Source organism: Camelus ferus, chromosome 2 (genome assembly GCF_009834535.1).
Source record: "Camelus ferus isolate YT-003-E chromosome 2, BCGSAC_Cfer_1.0, whole genome shotgun sequence".
In the NCBI taxonomy this organism is placed as follows: domain Eukaryota; kingdom Metazoa; phylum Chordata; class Mammalia; order Artiodactyla; family Camelidae; genus Camelus; species Camelus ferus.
Window position 1 is genome coordinate 27203031 of NC_045697.1, and position 15474 is coordinate 27218504.

Below are 15474 nucleotides of genomic sequence, written 5' to 3' on the forward strand. Positions count from 1 at the left end.
GATGTGAGGGAGTATTCCAATTTCATTGATTTATGTGAGACTGTCCAGTAAATAATTTTTTCCTATTCCTCCTACCTTCACTTGGGTATCTTGATCTTAACTCATATCTGGGTTCCTCAGTCAAGAGACTCTTACTTTAGAACCAGAAAATAAACCTTCAGCCCTCTCTGCTGGTGTGTATGTGGCAAAGGGGCAATGGTCATTGGTGTGGAGGACAAGTGTAGAGATCTAACTGCTTCTTAAACAGACTTCCAGCCAGGCTTTCTGTTTTTAGCTCCACTTTCACTTTACTTGTAGAATTGTCTGGGGCTACCAGTTCCTGAGTCTTTAGGGGTCTGGGCTTTCTCTGCTGGGTTAGGATTCAGCTCCCTCCAGGCTGCAAAATCAGCCACATTCTTCTATCTGCTTTCCAGCCTCCAACATGTGCAGCTGTTTCCCACCTCTCCCAATTCTCTTTGTCCTGGTAGATGTATGTCTTCCTAAAATGTCCCTTTATTTCCACATTAGTGTGGCTTTGGAATGGGTGGGAGTAAAGTATGTGGCTAACCTGATATTCTTGGTGCAAAGCCTCAATCCGAGTCTTACCATTAATAATACTAGTATTTTAATGTTTATCTGTCAGATTGATTCTGTGATTTGAGGTTGTTTATTTACGTTTCTGAGCCTTTCTTATCCTATTTTCATTGTTCATTATTACATTTCCTGCATCTTGCCTTCGGTGTATTAGATGTATTTTATCTGTGTTACAGAAGTTAAACCATTCAATGTTTTAGCACATTCCTGTGAAAAACAATGTTTTAAAAGTTAACTTCATGGAATTTTTTTCTCCATTACTAAAATGAAAAGCTAATACATACAAACATATATATGTAAAAATGTAAATGAACATTAAGACATAAAGCTAGTCAATGGGACATTTGATGTACAGAAATGATAAAATTCACTGAAAATCTTTAATTATTTAGATGTCCAACTGCATAATTATCTAAGCCTTTAATCCTAAAAGGAGCTTATCTAGAGCAAATTAGAGTTATCAAACCACATTTTGATAAGATTTCATCAAGACAAACTATGACGTAGTATTTCTCAGAATCTGATAATTTTCAGTATTCAAGAACTGTGGAAATTTTTTCCTTTGTGCTTTTTGCAGAAGTCTGTTTATTTGTGTGCTATACTGAGAGCATTTTGAAAAACAAAAAATGAAAATTTAATAGTCAAAACTTTTCAATTATTTAAGGTACATGGTGCCTGGGGTTTGTTGAGAAACATTGTGGTTTTGTATTTTTGTTGTTTTATTTATCATTAAGAGGAGGCTAAAATCCTGATTGTCCCTCATTCAGCTGGTGACCCAGGGGAAATATCAAATATGATTAGGGAACTTTTTCTGAATATGTTTATCTTAATATGGTGTGGGAGAAGTTAGAAGGGCTAACTTTTAAAATCCAAACTTTCCTTTATCCCAGCCATCTTCAAAGCAGGCAAAAGCCACTTCAGGATGGGTCAGTCAGCTTTGCTGCAGTAATAAATGAGCCCACAAATCCCAATGGTTTGCAGTAGCAAACATTTCTTTCTTTGCCACATTACATGGCAGGTGTGGGGTCAGGTGCTATGACTTGCTGCTTGTGGCATCCCCAGATGCAAACCAGAGGAACAGCACCACGTGGTACACCTGCTCAGTGACGGAGGGAAAAGAGCTGCCTGAAACATGTGGTGCCTGTTCAGATTTTTGTTCAAATGCTACCCATTCGTATCTCCTCACATTCCACAGCAAAGCAAGTCACACAGCCAAGCTCACATCGATGGGGAGGGGAAGTTACTCCCCTGGTGGATTTATAATCTTCCTATAAGGAAGGGGATGCATGAGTCATCAAAAGCAATAATCCAGTCTCTACAGGTAGAAAAGCAGCCTTAAAGGCTTAAATCATTGAAGAAAAGGAAATGGGATTAGAGCTAAACTGAACAGCACTTAGAATGGGAAACTTTACAAATTAAAAACATTTTTTCTTGAGATAAACACAATGTTCTTTAAGGAATTTAAGGCTGGATTGTCCACCATAAATTATGATTTGTGTATTATCTTTGCAATATAATTTCACTGGGGGCAAGTACTTCTTTTAGCAGGTGACTCCTGGTCTTGTTTCTAATATTGTTCACTTCAAGAAGTACAAACTAAATTTCATTTTAATGCAGGGAGAATTAGAAATGATTGAAGTGAAAAGGTGGTAGATCAAAATAATCTTGATGAAAAAGAAAAACGCAGTGTATTATGCAGCTTCTTTTGGAGCACAATAAATTTACTTGGTGGCTACCCAAACAGAAACTGTGGGACAAGAATCTCGTAGGGGGATTTACCCTCACACACTCTGATGACATGGTCAGGTGTTCCTTCCTCTAACTAAGGCAGAAACTGAGACACAGAGCACTTCGATGACAGTGTTTTACTAAATTCACCAGCTCATTAGTGCCCAGGCTAATGCCCAAACACCTCAGGCAAAAGGGTGCAGTGATGCTTAACTAGTCACCCACCTAGTGAGAATAATGACTCGTCCCTGGAGATCTGGCTGTGACAGGTCAGGGGGTGGTGGGAAGATGTGCTAGACAACTGGACACCATGAAGAGGAAAAAGAGAAGTGGAAAGAGGAAGCTGGGCTAAGGGAATGCAACCCAGCCCTGGTGATAAATGTTTACTCATCAGAAGGCCTAGTGGGAGCTCAAGTGTGAAGAATTATTAAAATGAGCAATGGGAGAAAACTAGCCAATTTCAGAAATTTATTTAATGAAAATAGGCATAAATAAGAGATAGCTACAATTTTTTTTTCCCACTGAGGAAGACCATTAAACTCCAGCTGGTTTGCAGAAATGTTTGCTGTTGGTGTACTTTGGGTTTATGGCCACAGTAACGAGGGTACTGATAAAGTCTGTTGACACATGCCTACTCGTTCTCCCATCAGCCTTGAAATCGGGGCCCTAGAGAGCAGTGACAGAGTCCACTTTTTTTGGTTAAATTCAGAAATATTAGCTGGTTTTAGAGAAAAGGTTCATATAGGTGTTACCTCTGTACCTTATATTATTACTATATCCCATCTTTCCTTTTTCTTCATGTGTGTGAGAAGACACAATGATTCATCCTTCAACAAATACTTATTGAACATCTATTACGAACCAAGCACTGTTCCACGTGCTGGGGACTCAGTCAGGAAAAAAAGTTTATATTACAGCAGGGTAGACAGACACTGTTAACATCAAATTTATAATATCATGGCAGGTAGTGATAAACACTTTGAAGAATAACAAAGTAAGATAAGAGAAGGGTGCAGATCCTATTTTAGGAGAGGCCATGGTGTGTTGGTGACAGCTCAGAGTGGCTCACCAGAGCTGACTAATACATTTTTAGGAATTTTGCTGGCCAGTTCTTAAAGCCTTCATTAAAAATCAAATTTTATAAACTTCCAAGTAAATACATTATAATAAAAACGGGGGGTTCAATCCCCAGGACCTCCATTAAAAATATAAAATAAATAAATGAACCTAATTACCACCCCCCTAAAATTTTTTTAATGTAGTAAATACTCAAAACTTGCCATTTTCATTAAAAAAAAAAACTTGCCATTTTCTATGTATTTTACTACCTGTTACTATTACTTCTGCTCTTTAAATTATTTACATGTCTTCTATCTGTGTGTTGGAAACATGACATTACGGTATACAACTCCACATCTCCTCCTGACTCTTTGTTCAATGATGTCATATTGGCAGTTTGCAATCAACCATGGTGGATGTATTTATACCACAGAAATTGGCAAATACTACAAGTCAGGGTTTTTATGTTAGAGAGCTAGTTGTTAAATATTTACTAGCACTTGACAGAGAAGAGTCTTTCTAATGAGGTGATACCGGAGCAAAAGCCTGAATTAAGTGTGGATATTTGTCATTGGGGTATCTCAGAAAGCAATGCAGGCATAGGCTTCAGACCAGCTTTTACCGGACACATTTTCAAGGATCAGCACAGAAAATAGCATGGCTGATCGAAGTGAGTGAGAAAAGTGACAGGAAATCAGGCTAGGGGACAGCTTAAGCAGAGCTTTGAAGGCCCTGGTACAAGATACAGTTTTAATTCTAAGTACATTATGAAGCCATGGAGGACTGAAAACAGGAGAGGGAAGTGATCTGATTTCTATCACAAAGGCTCCCTCACTCTACTGTATGGAGGAGAAAAGACTGTTCTATCAGGTGGTGGGTCTAAATTTTGACTGAATGATGGCTAAGAATTACTCCTTGCTTGTTAGAAATATATATGAATCATTGGTATTTGCAACCATCCTAAGATTTAATCACAAGCAACGTTGAACGTATGGTAGTGACCATGAGGTTGGTTGCTACCCAATTCTCTTCTCCTTCCTGGGCACATAGATTGTCTACACTTCCTGGAACTCTGGCAGCTCAGCAAGTTCCTATGATGAATTCTAGCTAATAAAATAGGAGTAGGAGTGACACACGCCACTTCCAGGCACAAGCACTTGAGCCACTGCGTGACCCCCACACCTGTCTATGGTGACTGCAGAGGCCACGTATCAAGACGGATGAGTCACAAGATGGAAACATTCAGTTCCCTGAGTGACTGTACAGAGTATAGCATCCACTGACTTAACCTGAGCATGAACATGAGCAAGAAAAAAAACTTTGTTTCATTAAGTCTTGAGATTTCGGGATTAGTCTATCACTGCAGCTTAGCCTAGGCTATCCTACTAACACAGAATGCTGAGCTAGTAAAACTTCCACGATAACAGCTAACGTTCATTGAGGGCTTACTCCATGCCAGGCACTAGGCTAAGCATTTTACCTGTAACTCCTCGTGTAAGCCCCACATCACCCTCTCTGAGGTGGTCATTGTTATGGCTTCCATTTTAGATATAAGGAGACTGAGGCCAGGAGAGGTTAAGTGACTTGCCCAGAGACCCCAGAGAACAAAGGGTGGAGCCAAGATCCAGTCCTGACTAGAGCCGTCCCTTTTCCTACATGAGGGAAGAACAAACAGCCTCGTGATTTCATTCATTTCGTCACCCATTTATTGGGCACTTACAGTGCTGGGCTCTGGGTAGACAAAGATAAGTAAAACACCATTCCTGTCCTCAGGGAGTCTAGTGAGGGAGAGACCACAAAGAGAAAATTATAACGTGATGAATTTACAAGCAGTACAAGAGACAGAGGAACACAGTAACAGACACCATGGAGATGCAATCAGCAAAATCCAGACTGTGGGAACCCCTACAGGACAAACAACCCAGTTTTGTCAACAAATAAATTGCAAGGAAATTTAGTCACAACCTATAAATTAACAGAGATCTAAAAGCCTTATCAACCAACGGCAAGATTATTCGACTCCTGATTCAAGTGAACTATTTTTTTTAATTAAAAAATTAGTTGCTTACTAGATATGGGACAATTTGAACACTGAATGGACATTTAATAATGTTAAGGATGATTAACTTGAACTTTAAAAATTTTAGGTGAGAGATTTTGTGGTTATTTTTAATGTATCCTTACCTTCTAGAGATACATGCTAAAAATTGTATAGATGAAATCATATGATGTGTGGAATCTTCTTCAAAATATGCAGGAGGGAGAAATGGGTACACAAAACAAGATTGGCATGGATAATCATAGTTCACTTGGGTGATAGTTACATGGCGATCAATTTTAGTAAATATTTAAAATTTCCCCAAATAAAAAGTTTTAGAATACCTGTTCCTGGGCTGGATATAAAGGAGCTGGTAGAATTGCTGACAAGGTGTCTGGGGACGCTGGGAAGGTTCCCAAGGAAAATGGGACATCAACGCGTAAAACAGTTCTCAGGCAGCAGGAGAGCATGCACAAACAAATTAAGCTATTTTGAGCATCACCTAACGTAACTGATGCCAGAGATGGTTAATATTTATTTTTCATCAAGCGCCAGTTGCTATCACATGGAAATAGGTTGCCAGAGTTCATGGGACTTCCTTCTATGGACATGTGTAGAAATGGGCTGAGTGGAACTGGAGATTAAACATGGGACTTGAAAATCAGGAGACCAGGTATGAGAATCCTGGCTCTGTCTGTGACCAGCTGTGGGTCTCCAAGAAGGACTTGGACATTTTCTATGTCTCTGTTCCTTCATCCATAAGACGAGGTCTGAATTGTTCTCAAAGAACTCTTTCTGCTCCAACATTTTCTTATTCTACATGGGCTTCCACAGACATGAAATGTTAATTTTGGGGGTCATGTGTGGGAATCAACTGCTTCAGGTCATTGTAGCATCATTGTCAGAATGGAAAAGACCTACAGTGCGGACATCTTAGTTACAAGAGACCCTGGGAAAGTCTCCTGCATGTAGAGACCCCCTGACATAACCTCAGAGGATTTTTTCTGCTTCAAATGGGAAGCAAAAGGGAGCAACAGAGTGAGACTATTGTGCATTGTTTTCAGCTCAGTACCTGAGATCTTGGTGGCTTTCACAAATTAAGGGCATTTAACTTAGGGTATTTACAACCTGGCAACTTCCTTGTGAAAAGATCTTCTGGGCTTGAAAAATCCTACTTGCTTTCTTTCCTTGAATATTGAGCACTAAAAAACCTGCCCCTTGGTGTCCCAAAGGGAAGTTAAAATAGTTCTGATGGGATGTCCTCATGGGCCCATAACTTCTGTGCTGAGGAATGTAATGAAAAGTGTCAAAATATTCTCTGGCCACCCCACTCCCCACACCTTTTGAATTGTAGCAGAGACTCAGCACCAACCACCCGCTTCACGGAGTGTGTGATAAGAACTCTGATTCCCAGTGCCTTCATACCAACCTCTCCACTCCATCCCTACCCTAGCTGAAGGCTGGAGTGCACAGCCCCACCAGGGAGAGCTCTGATATTTGAAAGGAAACAAGGTCAAGTGCGATCTGTGTGGAAAGGGAATGTTGCCTGCTGTTCCAGTAAACAACGAATGTTGCCCACTCAAAATTTTGTCTTTTGCTGCAACACCGATGGACTTGGAGGGTATTAAGCTAAGTGAAATAAGTTAGACAGAGAAAGACAAATACTGTATGATATCACTTATATGCGGAATCTAACAAATACAACTAACCAGTGAACATAACAAAAAAGAAGCAGACTCACAGACATAGAGAACAAACTAGTAGTTACCAGAGAGACAATATAGGGGTGGGGGAGTAAGAAGTACAAACTATTGGGTGTAAAGCTACAAGAATGTATTGTACATCATGGGGAATAAAGCCAATATTTTATAATAACTGTAAATGGAGTAACTGTGAATCACTATATTGTACACCTGTAACCTATATAATATTGTACAGCAACTATACTTCAACTTTAAAAAAAGGCTTTAAAAAATGACACATGTATGAACACTTCATTTATTTCAGAGGTGGCGCTGCAGAAAAAGAGGAAAGGACTTAATTTCAAATAATGGTGCTAGGTCAACTGGATATCCAGGAGAAAAAAGAAAAAAGAAACCTGAGTCCATTCCTCATATCAGGTCACAAGCAAATATGCATTCCAGGCCAACTGTGGCTCTATGAATGAGGGTGGCGTCGGGAGCTTTCAAAGAGGACGTTGAAGACTCAGCACCCCCAGCTCGACCTCACGGTACCCGCCGAGGTCTAGCGGGCTACCCCGGAGGCGCGCGGGTGCAGGGCCAGGAGGCGCGCTCCCGCGAGCGCGTCATTGTCCTCGGGGACGCGGCTGGCTCCGGAGCCGGCCCGCCCCGCCCCGCCCCAGCCTCGGCCCGCCCTGCCGGAAGGACGAGCTCGCCTGCCCCTAGACTCGGTGGTGGCAGCGCGGGGACAGCGGCGGCGGCTCCGGGAGGCGGCGGCCCCGGCATGGACACCCGGCTGGACCAGGAGACGGCCCTGTGGCTGCGATGGGACAAGGTGAGGGGTGGCCGGGGGCCGAGAGTGCCCGGAGGAGGTGGGGGCGAGAGCCGGTGCCGGCGCTTCCTTCCTTCCCTCCCCTCCCACGCCGCGGGGCCGCGCGGGGCCCGCCGGAAGACGGAGGAGGGGGACGCGGCGGCTGCAGCCAGGCCTCCTCGGGTCCGGCCGGCTTGTGGCAGATTCGAAGTTTGTCCAGGAAAGGTTGTCCCAGGACAAAACCAGCCATCTGGCGGGCGGGGACTGCAAGTTCGGGAGTAGGGGAGCATGCCGGGTTGGTCTGAGCGCGGCGGAGTCTAATTGAGGCGAGCTCTTGTTTCTGCCACTCAGACCGCCAGCTCGTCCTCTGCAGTCGCCTGTGCATCCCCCACCGACCCTGAATTGTTCTGTGCCGCCTATTTCTTCCTTTTCTGGAAACTTGGCAGAGCAGCCTTACCAAGTACTTGGTTGCAAGCTTGGGTCCTCCGGGTTCGGCCTGCCGGGCTTTAGGCGTTTTTCCAGGTCTCTGACTTTGCCAAGAAGAGAGGGAACCCCCTTAGACACAGCGCTCCTTGGTGTTTCATCTCTTCACTGTCTTAGATGCTCGAGCAAAGAGAGAATCGGGGACCCAGCTCTGGACGTCACTCCCTCTCTCCTTTCTAACTTGAGTCTCTCGCTCATACACGCTGTTTGTATTCCCGGAAAGTTCCTCTCTTCTGTCTTCTGCTGGACTTGCTTTTCATGTTGTTACTCATGTTTCAGGTCTGAATTTAAATGTGGCTTATGTAGAGAGGCCTTCCCTGGTTCCCAAGGGTAAATTATGTCTCCGTAATACTCTCCCTAAACAGACTATTCGTTTCTCTCATAGCTCGTACTACGACTGGCCAAGAACAAAAACACTTGCTAGTGGGTTTATTTGTTTAACGTCTGTCTCCAGGGCTGACTTCAAAGGCGTGAGATCCACTGGGTCACAGAGGACCCGTTCTCCTAGGAGGGCCCAGCGCTTGATTTAATAATCTGCTGTCCTGCTTTGAAATTCTTTTAAAATTTTTTGACAAGGGATCCCTTTTTTCATTTGCACTGGATCTTGCAAATCATGTAGTCGGCCCTGCCCACTCCTTCACTAACTTCCCTCATCCAGAGGCCTGCACCACACATAATAGAGACCGGAAATACCTGTGGAGTCAGTGAGGAAGACTGAGGCCTGTCTGCAGGGGCCAGGCCTTCCTCTTCACTCCCAAGCCCCTGCCCACGAAATGCCAGCACATCCGGTTTCTGGATGCTGTTGGCAACTCCTTGGGTGCTTTTCCTTTGTAATTCTTGTAATTCTTTAGGAAAGGAAAAGGTCTCCATTTCTGATAACTCAGTAACTGGCAGTGTATAGAAATCTTGAAAAATCATAGTTGGTGATGAATTGGTTCCAAAAAACTTTCCCTTTGAACACATAGAATCCCAGTTTCCACACACTGTTCTATCTGTGGGTATGGAGAATGCCTCACTGGATAGAGGTGAGGGGATGTTGGCCTTTTCATTTTTTAATTGCTGCCACTCCTCCTGTCCTCTCCTCAGTTTCTTCTTTGGCTTGAGACAGGCATTCAGAGGGAACTTCCCACCAGCTAAAGGCATTGCAGCCCTCTGGTCTGACTGCCCCAGACTCAGGGTGCCAGGCATTCACCCTCCGTCCCTGTTCTACTGGATGCTGACAGACATGTCACTCCCAATCCTGGTTCTAGTCTCTGCTGCCCTCTCGACTTTTTATTCTTACTGCTCTGCCTCCTTTGGTTGCTCTCAGGCTATTTGGTCTTTTATGGATGTCAAAGACCAATTAGGATTTTCCAAATCTACACTGTGAATGAAAGAATCACTGGCTACTGGGTGTGACCTTATAGTCTCTGTGTTTCCTCATTCACTCAGCAATATGTATTTTATTGTATATATATTTTTATTGAAGTATAGTCAGTTTACAGTGGGTCAATTTCTGGTGTACAGCACGCTTCAGTCATACATGAACATACATATATTCGTTTTCATAGTCTTTTTCACCGTAAGTTACTACAAGATAGTGAAAATAGTTCCCTGTGCATTACAGTATGAACTTGTTGTTTATCTATTTTATATATATTAGTATCTGCAAATCTTGAACTCCCAATTTATCTCTTCCCACACCCTTCCTGCCCTTGTAACCATAAGTTTGATTTCTATGTCTGTGAGTCTGTTTCTGTTTTGTAAATAAGTTTGTCTTTTCACTCAGCAATGTTGGTTGAACCTCTTTTATGTTGCAGACCTGAGCCCTAACACCTGACAATCGGATAGGTCAGATTGTGCTCTGTGGCTATTGCTTTTAATCCAAAAGAAGGGCTTTTGCTTGTTTCCTCTTGAATCTGGAACAATCTGGAAATGTGGGCTTAATTCCAGCAAGCCAGCATTTTATTGCAATAGCATTTCTAAGTTTAATTATGTGGCCACGTCTTGACCTGCATGTTCATCTACTGAGGTGATGACTCTAAGACCAAAATACTCACTCTAGTGTTACCCTGAATTCTTAAGGGAAAAATTTGGTAATAGAATTAACGTAATTGTCATTTTTCTCCATTCTTAACATTTTATGCAACTATTGTACAACAAAAATAGAGCAATAGAAAATGAACTTAAGTGATTCATGTGACTGTCTATTTGAAGCAGTTAATAATAGAAAAGGTACTAAGTTAATGTTTATCATGCAGTTTAAGCAAGACACTTAATCTCTGAAGCTTCTCCACCTATAAAATGTTTTTTTTTTAATTTGCCTGCCTCTTACAGTCATTGCAAGATTCAGATTTGACCAGGTGTGTGAAAGTATTGTACAGCTTTTAAAACATGAGCAAAGGTTTTGATTTAAATTATATAAGCTTATCACTCTCTGGGGAAATCTGAAAACATTAGAGAAGAAAACGAACGTTTGATTACTACTAGGTGCCAGATAGAGAAAAGTGTTTTACATTAATTTAATGTAAACCACCTCAAAACCACCTTGTAAGGAAGAGTCTAGATTGTTCCCGTTTTACAGATGAGGCAACTGAGAATTCAAGAAGCTAAATAATCCTCCAGGAGCATAAAGTCGATGAGTGGTGTTGTGGCTGGGGTTCCATTCTGGGTATTAGACTCCATAACCTATATGTTCATTCCTTTTCTCCAAAAATGCTTACCTTGGTAGGAAAGAGAATAATACTTATAAAGGAGAAACTATTGCCTTTTATTCACAACATTTCTAACATCAAATGTGTGAGTTTTTCACACCAAGCTATTTTCTATTTCTCCGGACATCAGCTGGGTGTCCTACAATTTCAATTCTAACACAGGTGCCGCAGCTTAAGGGCTCAGTCCCACAAGACTGCCCCCACCTCAGATCCCCACAAAAAGTCCTAGATTGTCACCCGTACTTCTGACCAACTAGTGATAAATCAGGGGTCTCATGACCCCCTTTTCAGGTTTGATAATTTGCTAGAACAGCTCATGGAACTCAGGAAAGCACTTTACTTACTGTTACCAGTTTTACTGTGAAGGACGCAACTCAAGAACAGCGAAGTGAAAGAGAACCCAAGGTCGGGGTGTGTGGGAGGGGGTGTGGAGCTTCCATGCCCTCTCCAGGCACCTCTCTCCCAGCACATCCCTGTGTTCATCAGCACAGAAGCTCCCCAGACCGTGCTGTGTAGGGTTTTTATGGAGGTTCTGTTACACAGGCATGATTAATTAAATCATTGGCTATTGGTGACTGAAAGTTCCAACCTTCTAATCGCTTGGTTAGTTCCCTAGAGTCACCTCATTAGCATAAACTCAGGTATGGATGAGTTTATTATGAATAACAAAAGATGTTCCTCTCACCCTAATCACTCAGGAAATTCCAAAAATTTTATGACCTCTGCCAGAAACTAGGAACAAAAACTAAATATTATACATGATAATTTTTTTAAAACCAACTTCATATTTCAAATTTCAAAAGCATCAGAAAATTGAAAAGCTTTTCATCTCTTCACTCTCTTAGATGCTGGAGCAAAGACAGAATATATATTAATTTTTTTCCCATTTGTACATTAGAATTATTGTGGGTTTTTTTATATTTCAGATTTCCCGTTGTGTTATTCATCTGGCTGTATGGTGTATACATATCTGTTTTGCAGAATCCTTTAACTTTCGAGTCAGTGAAACAACTAATTGCAGAAGGTAATAAAGAAGAACTACAAAAATGTTTTGGAGCGCGAATGGAGTTTGGGACAGCTGGCCTGCGAGCTGCTATGGGGCCAGGAATTTCTCATATGAATGACTTGACCATCATCCAGACTACACAGGTACCACATTTTTATATTTCTTAGTTACTTTTTTTTTTTTTTGACACTCCATAGGTAGTTTTTATTTGTAACACTTTTTTAAAATATATTTTTATTGAAGTATAGTCAGTTTACAATGTTGTGTCAATTTCTGGTGATAGCACAGTGCTTTAGTCCTACATGAACATACGTATATTCATTTTCATATTCTTTTCACCGTAAGTTACTACAAGATATTTAATATAGTTCCCTATGCTATACAATATAAACTTGTTGTTTATCTATTTTATATATATTAGTTAGTATCTGCAAATCTCAAACTCCCAATTTACCCCTTCTCAACCCCTTCCCCCACCTCCCCGTAACCATAAGCTTGTTTTCTATGTCTGTCTGTTTCTATTTTATAAATTAGTTCATTTGTCTTTTTTTTCCAGATTTTACATATATGTATGTGTGTGTGTATATATATATGATATCATATGGTATTTTTCTTTCTCTTTTTGGCTTACTTCCCTTAGAATGACAATCTCCAGTTCCATCCATATTGCTGCAAATGGCATTATTTTATTTTTTTATGGCTGAGTAGTATTCCATTGTATAAATATACCACAGCTTCTTTATCCAGTCATCTGTCGATGGACATTTGGGATGTTTTCATGTCTTGGCTGTTGTAAATAGTGCTGCTGTGAACATTGGGGTACATGCATCTTTTTGAATTAAGGTTCCCTCTGGTTATATGGCCAGGAGTGGAATTGCTGGATCATATTATTCTTACTGAAGTGCTAAAGACAATTTTAATTACATATGTGTGGGAGCCCCATTAAGATAATAAGGCCCAAGGGCAATTCAGCAGTGGAGGCTTATATGCCATTCCCAGCCAAGGAATGGGAGAGGGGCCTGGGGCTTCGAAGTGGGAAAGAACAATAGAAGAACTTTTAAAATAGGTAGATATAGATATAGATATACGTATATATCCCTCTCCCCTACAGGTCAGTAGAGGAGCAGGTGTTTGGTGACTAGATGTTTGCCCTGCCATACAAATAATCTTTCAGATTAAAAGTTATCTCTGGTAATAGCTCTCTTTCTGGTTCAAACTCCATATCTGAATTCTTGTTAGGTAGTTAAGGAAGAGGTAAAATTTGTCTTTAGTCTGTTGGGTCTTGATTGCGTTCAGCTCAAAATGACCCACATACCAGAGTGGCGTAATTTGGGGTCACGCATTTCTGTTCCCCCTCAGAGCTCTCCACTGACAGGAGCTGGGGAAAGACTTTTCAGAGACAAGGCAGGAACAAAGCAAGGAAATTGCTCAAAGGGCTATAGCTCAACCAGGTGCCTTATTTGGGAAACCAAGCTGGCTGTGATTGGCTGTGACTCTTAGGGTGTGATTTCTTAACGTTGAGGCATTTACAGGGCAGGGTTTTGATTTGCTTACTGGGCTCCTGAAGTATTAAAGCTACCCCAGTATAATGACATTCTCATTTAATTAATTTAACCCCAGTCTCCTGTTGGATCTGATAGACCTAATTTTTTTCATTGTGGATGAGCCTGTGGGTTTGCCTAGGCACAGGGAGTCACATTTACTCCATAAAGTTGGTCTTGTGCAGTCGGTTGAAGTGGTACTATTTCAAAACTCACATAGCCATTCGTTCATTCATTCAGCAGATTTATTGGGTGCCAGACACTGGGGATATAATAATGACTAAAACAGATAGATTCCACCATGGAGCTTTCATTCCAGTGCAAATCCACCAACTAAGCTGACCGACTTTCATGGTCTTGTAATTTTTGTTATGGTTGTGCAGATGTAAGCGTTGAAAATCTTTTCTAACTGCCAGAATAACCTACAGCCCATTCTGTTCAGTTTTAATTTATAGTATAGGTGGAAAGTATCGCTGAGTTCCCTTGCCTTCATTTGCAAATTTTACTGTCAGAGTCTAGACCCAACTTTTAGAAATAAAGATGAAGCCTTTGATAAAACAGCTGCTGCTGAGTGTCGAGAGTTCTGTTTATGAAGGAAAGAAAGTGGAACAGATTGTTCTGTTTCTTCAACTACTTAGACTTGTTAAAAATGAGGTCACTTTAATTCTGGGAAAGAAAAGGCTGGGGAAAATTGACTACTGGTGATTACAGGTACCTTACACATACCTCCCAGTGTAAAGGCAGAGTTGGACAAGTCCTAACAAAACCCTAAGAAGGAAATCTTGCCTAAGGGTACAGAGTTGCCAGGGGACTACTGGCTGCAAATTCCTGTTAAGCAGGAGGGCTCCCTGAGATCTTCTCGGAGGGAAGGCTTGGAATACGTGAGCCTGGAACTCCTGTTGTCGTTGACGGATACATGGAATCGCTCTGTAGGGTCAGGTCACCTTCTGCTCCAGTTACTAGGACTACACAACAAATCACCCAGAACATAGTGATTTTAAGTCACAACCGCATTTATTTTGCTCACAAATCTGTAATGTGGGTAGAGCTCAGTCGGGATGGCTCATCTCTGCTGCATTTAGCATCACCTGGGCCGACTTGGAGTGTGGAGTCCTTTAAAGTGCCCTCACTCATGTGTCTGCAGTCATTGCTGGCTGCTGGTTGAGACCTTATCTGGGGCTGGAACACCCCATGGGGCCCTGGGCTTCCTAGGGCCCAGGAGAGCATCCAGAGAGAGTGTGTGCACACCAGGGGGAAGCTGGGTTGACTTTTATGACCTGGGCTTGAATGTCACACAGAATCACTTCTACCATATTCAAGAAGAGGGCATGCAGACACCCTCTCAATGGAGAAAAGTCAGTGTCACATTAGAGGGGCATGTGGGATGAAATATATTGGTGTAGCCGTCTTTGAAAATCCAATTGGTCATAGCTCCTGTTAAGCTTAATTAATTAATGTTAGGGAATTCCAAAGCCTTCTAGATAAACCTGAGCCTTTTCTCCTATATTCATCTGCATCTTACTTTCTAGGAATGATGAAATCTGTGCCCAGAAAGGTCCGAGGACCTGTTTTACATACCCTCCCTGCTATAAGAAATGATCTCTTCTGGGAGTAGACCCTGTGATAGCCAAGAATCCTACAAAACTGTGTTAAAAAGAAAACAAAAAACCCGAGTTCCTTTAAAGGCCATCTGATTCAACTAGCCACCCATCGGGATAATTTCCTCTGTAATAACCACCACTCTGACGTGATCGTCCAGCTGCACTGGAACACTTACACAATAGGAGACAAAGATGTTAAGAGTTTAGACAATTTTATAAGAACAGCAGGTGAATTTTTTAAATCTTAGGAGTGGTTTCAAAA

The 15474-nt window shown here is 41.7% G+C and overlaps 1 protein-coding gene across 3 annotated transcripts in view; it reads left to right on the forward strand.

Annotated features, from left to right (window-relative positions):
- Positions 1 to 7546: 7546 nt before the first annotated feature.
- PGM2 (phosphoglucomutase 2) overlaps positions 7547 to 15474 on the forward strand; it is a 34640-nt gene continuing 26712 nt past the window's right edge. For all 3 annotated transcript variants that reach the window (XR_004325452.1, XM_032495683.1, XM_032495694.1), the window contains exons 1-2: positions 7547 to 7912; positions 12046 to 12213. Coding sequence is in view for 2 of the 3 variants with exons in the window: in XM_032495683.1 (XP_032351574.1) it covers positions 7562 to 7912; positions 12046 to 12213 (519 nt within the window). In the remaining variant the exon portion in view is untranslated. The remainder of the gene's footprint in view (positions 7913 to 12045; positions 12214 to 15474) is intronic.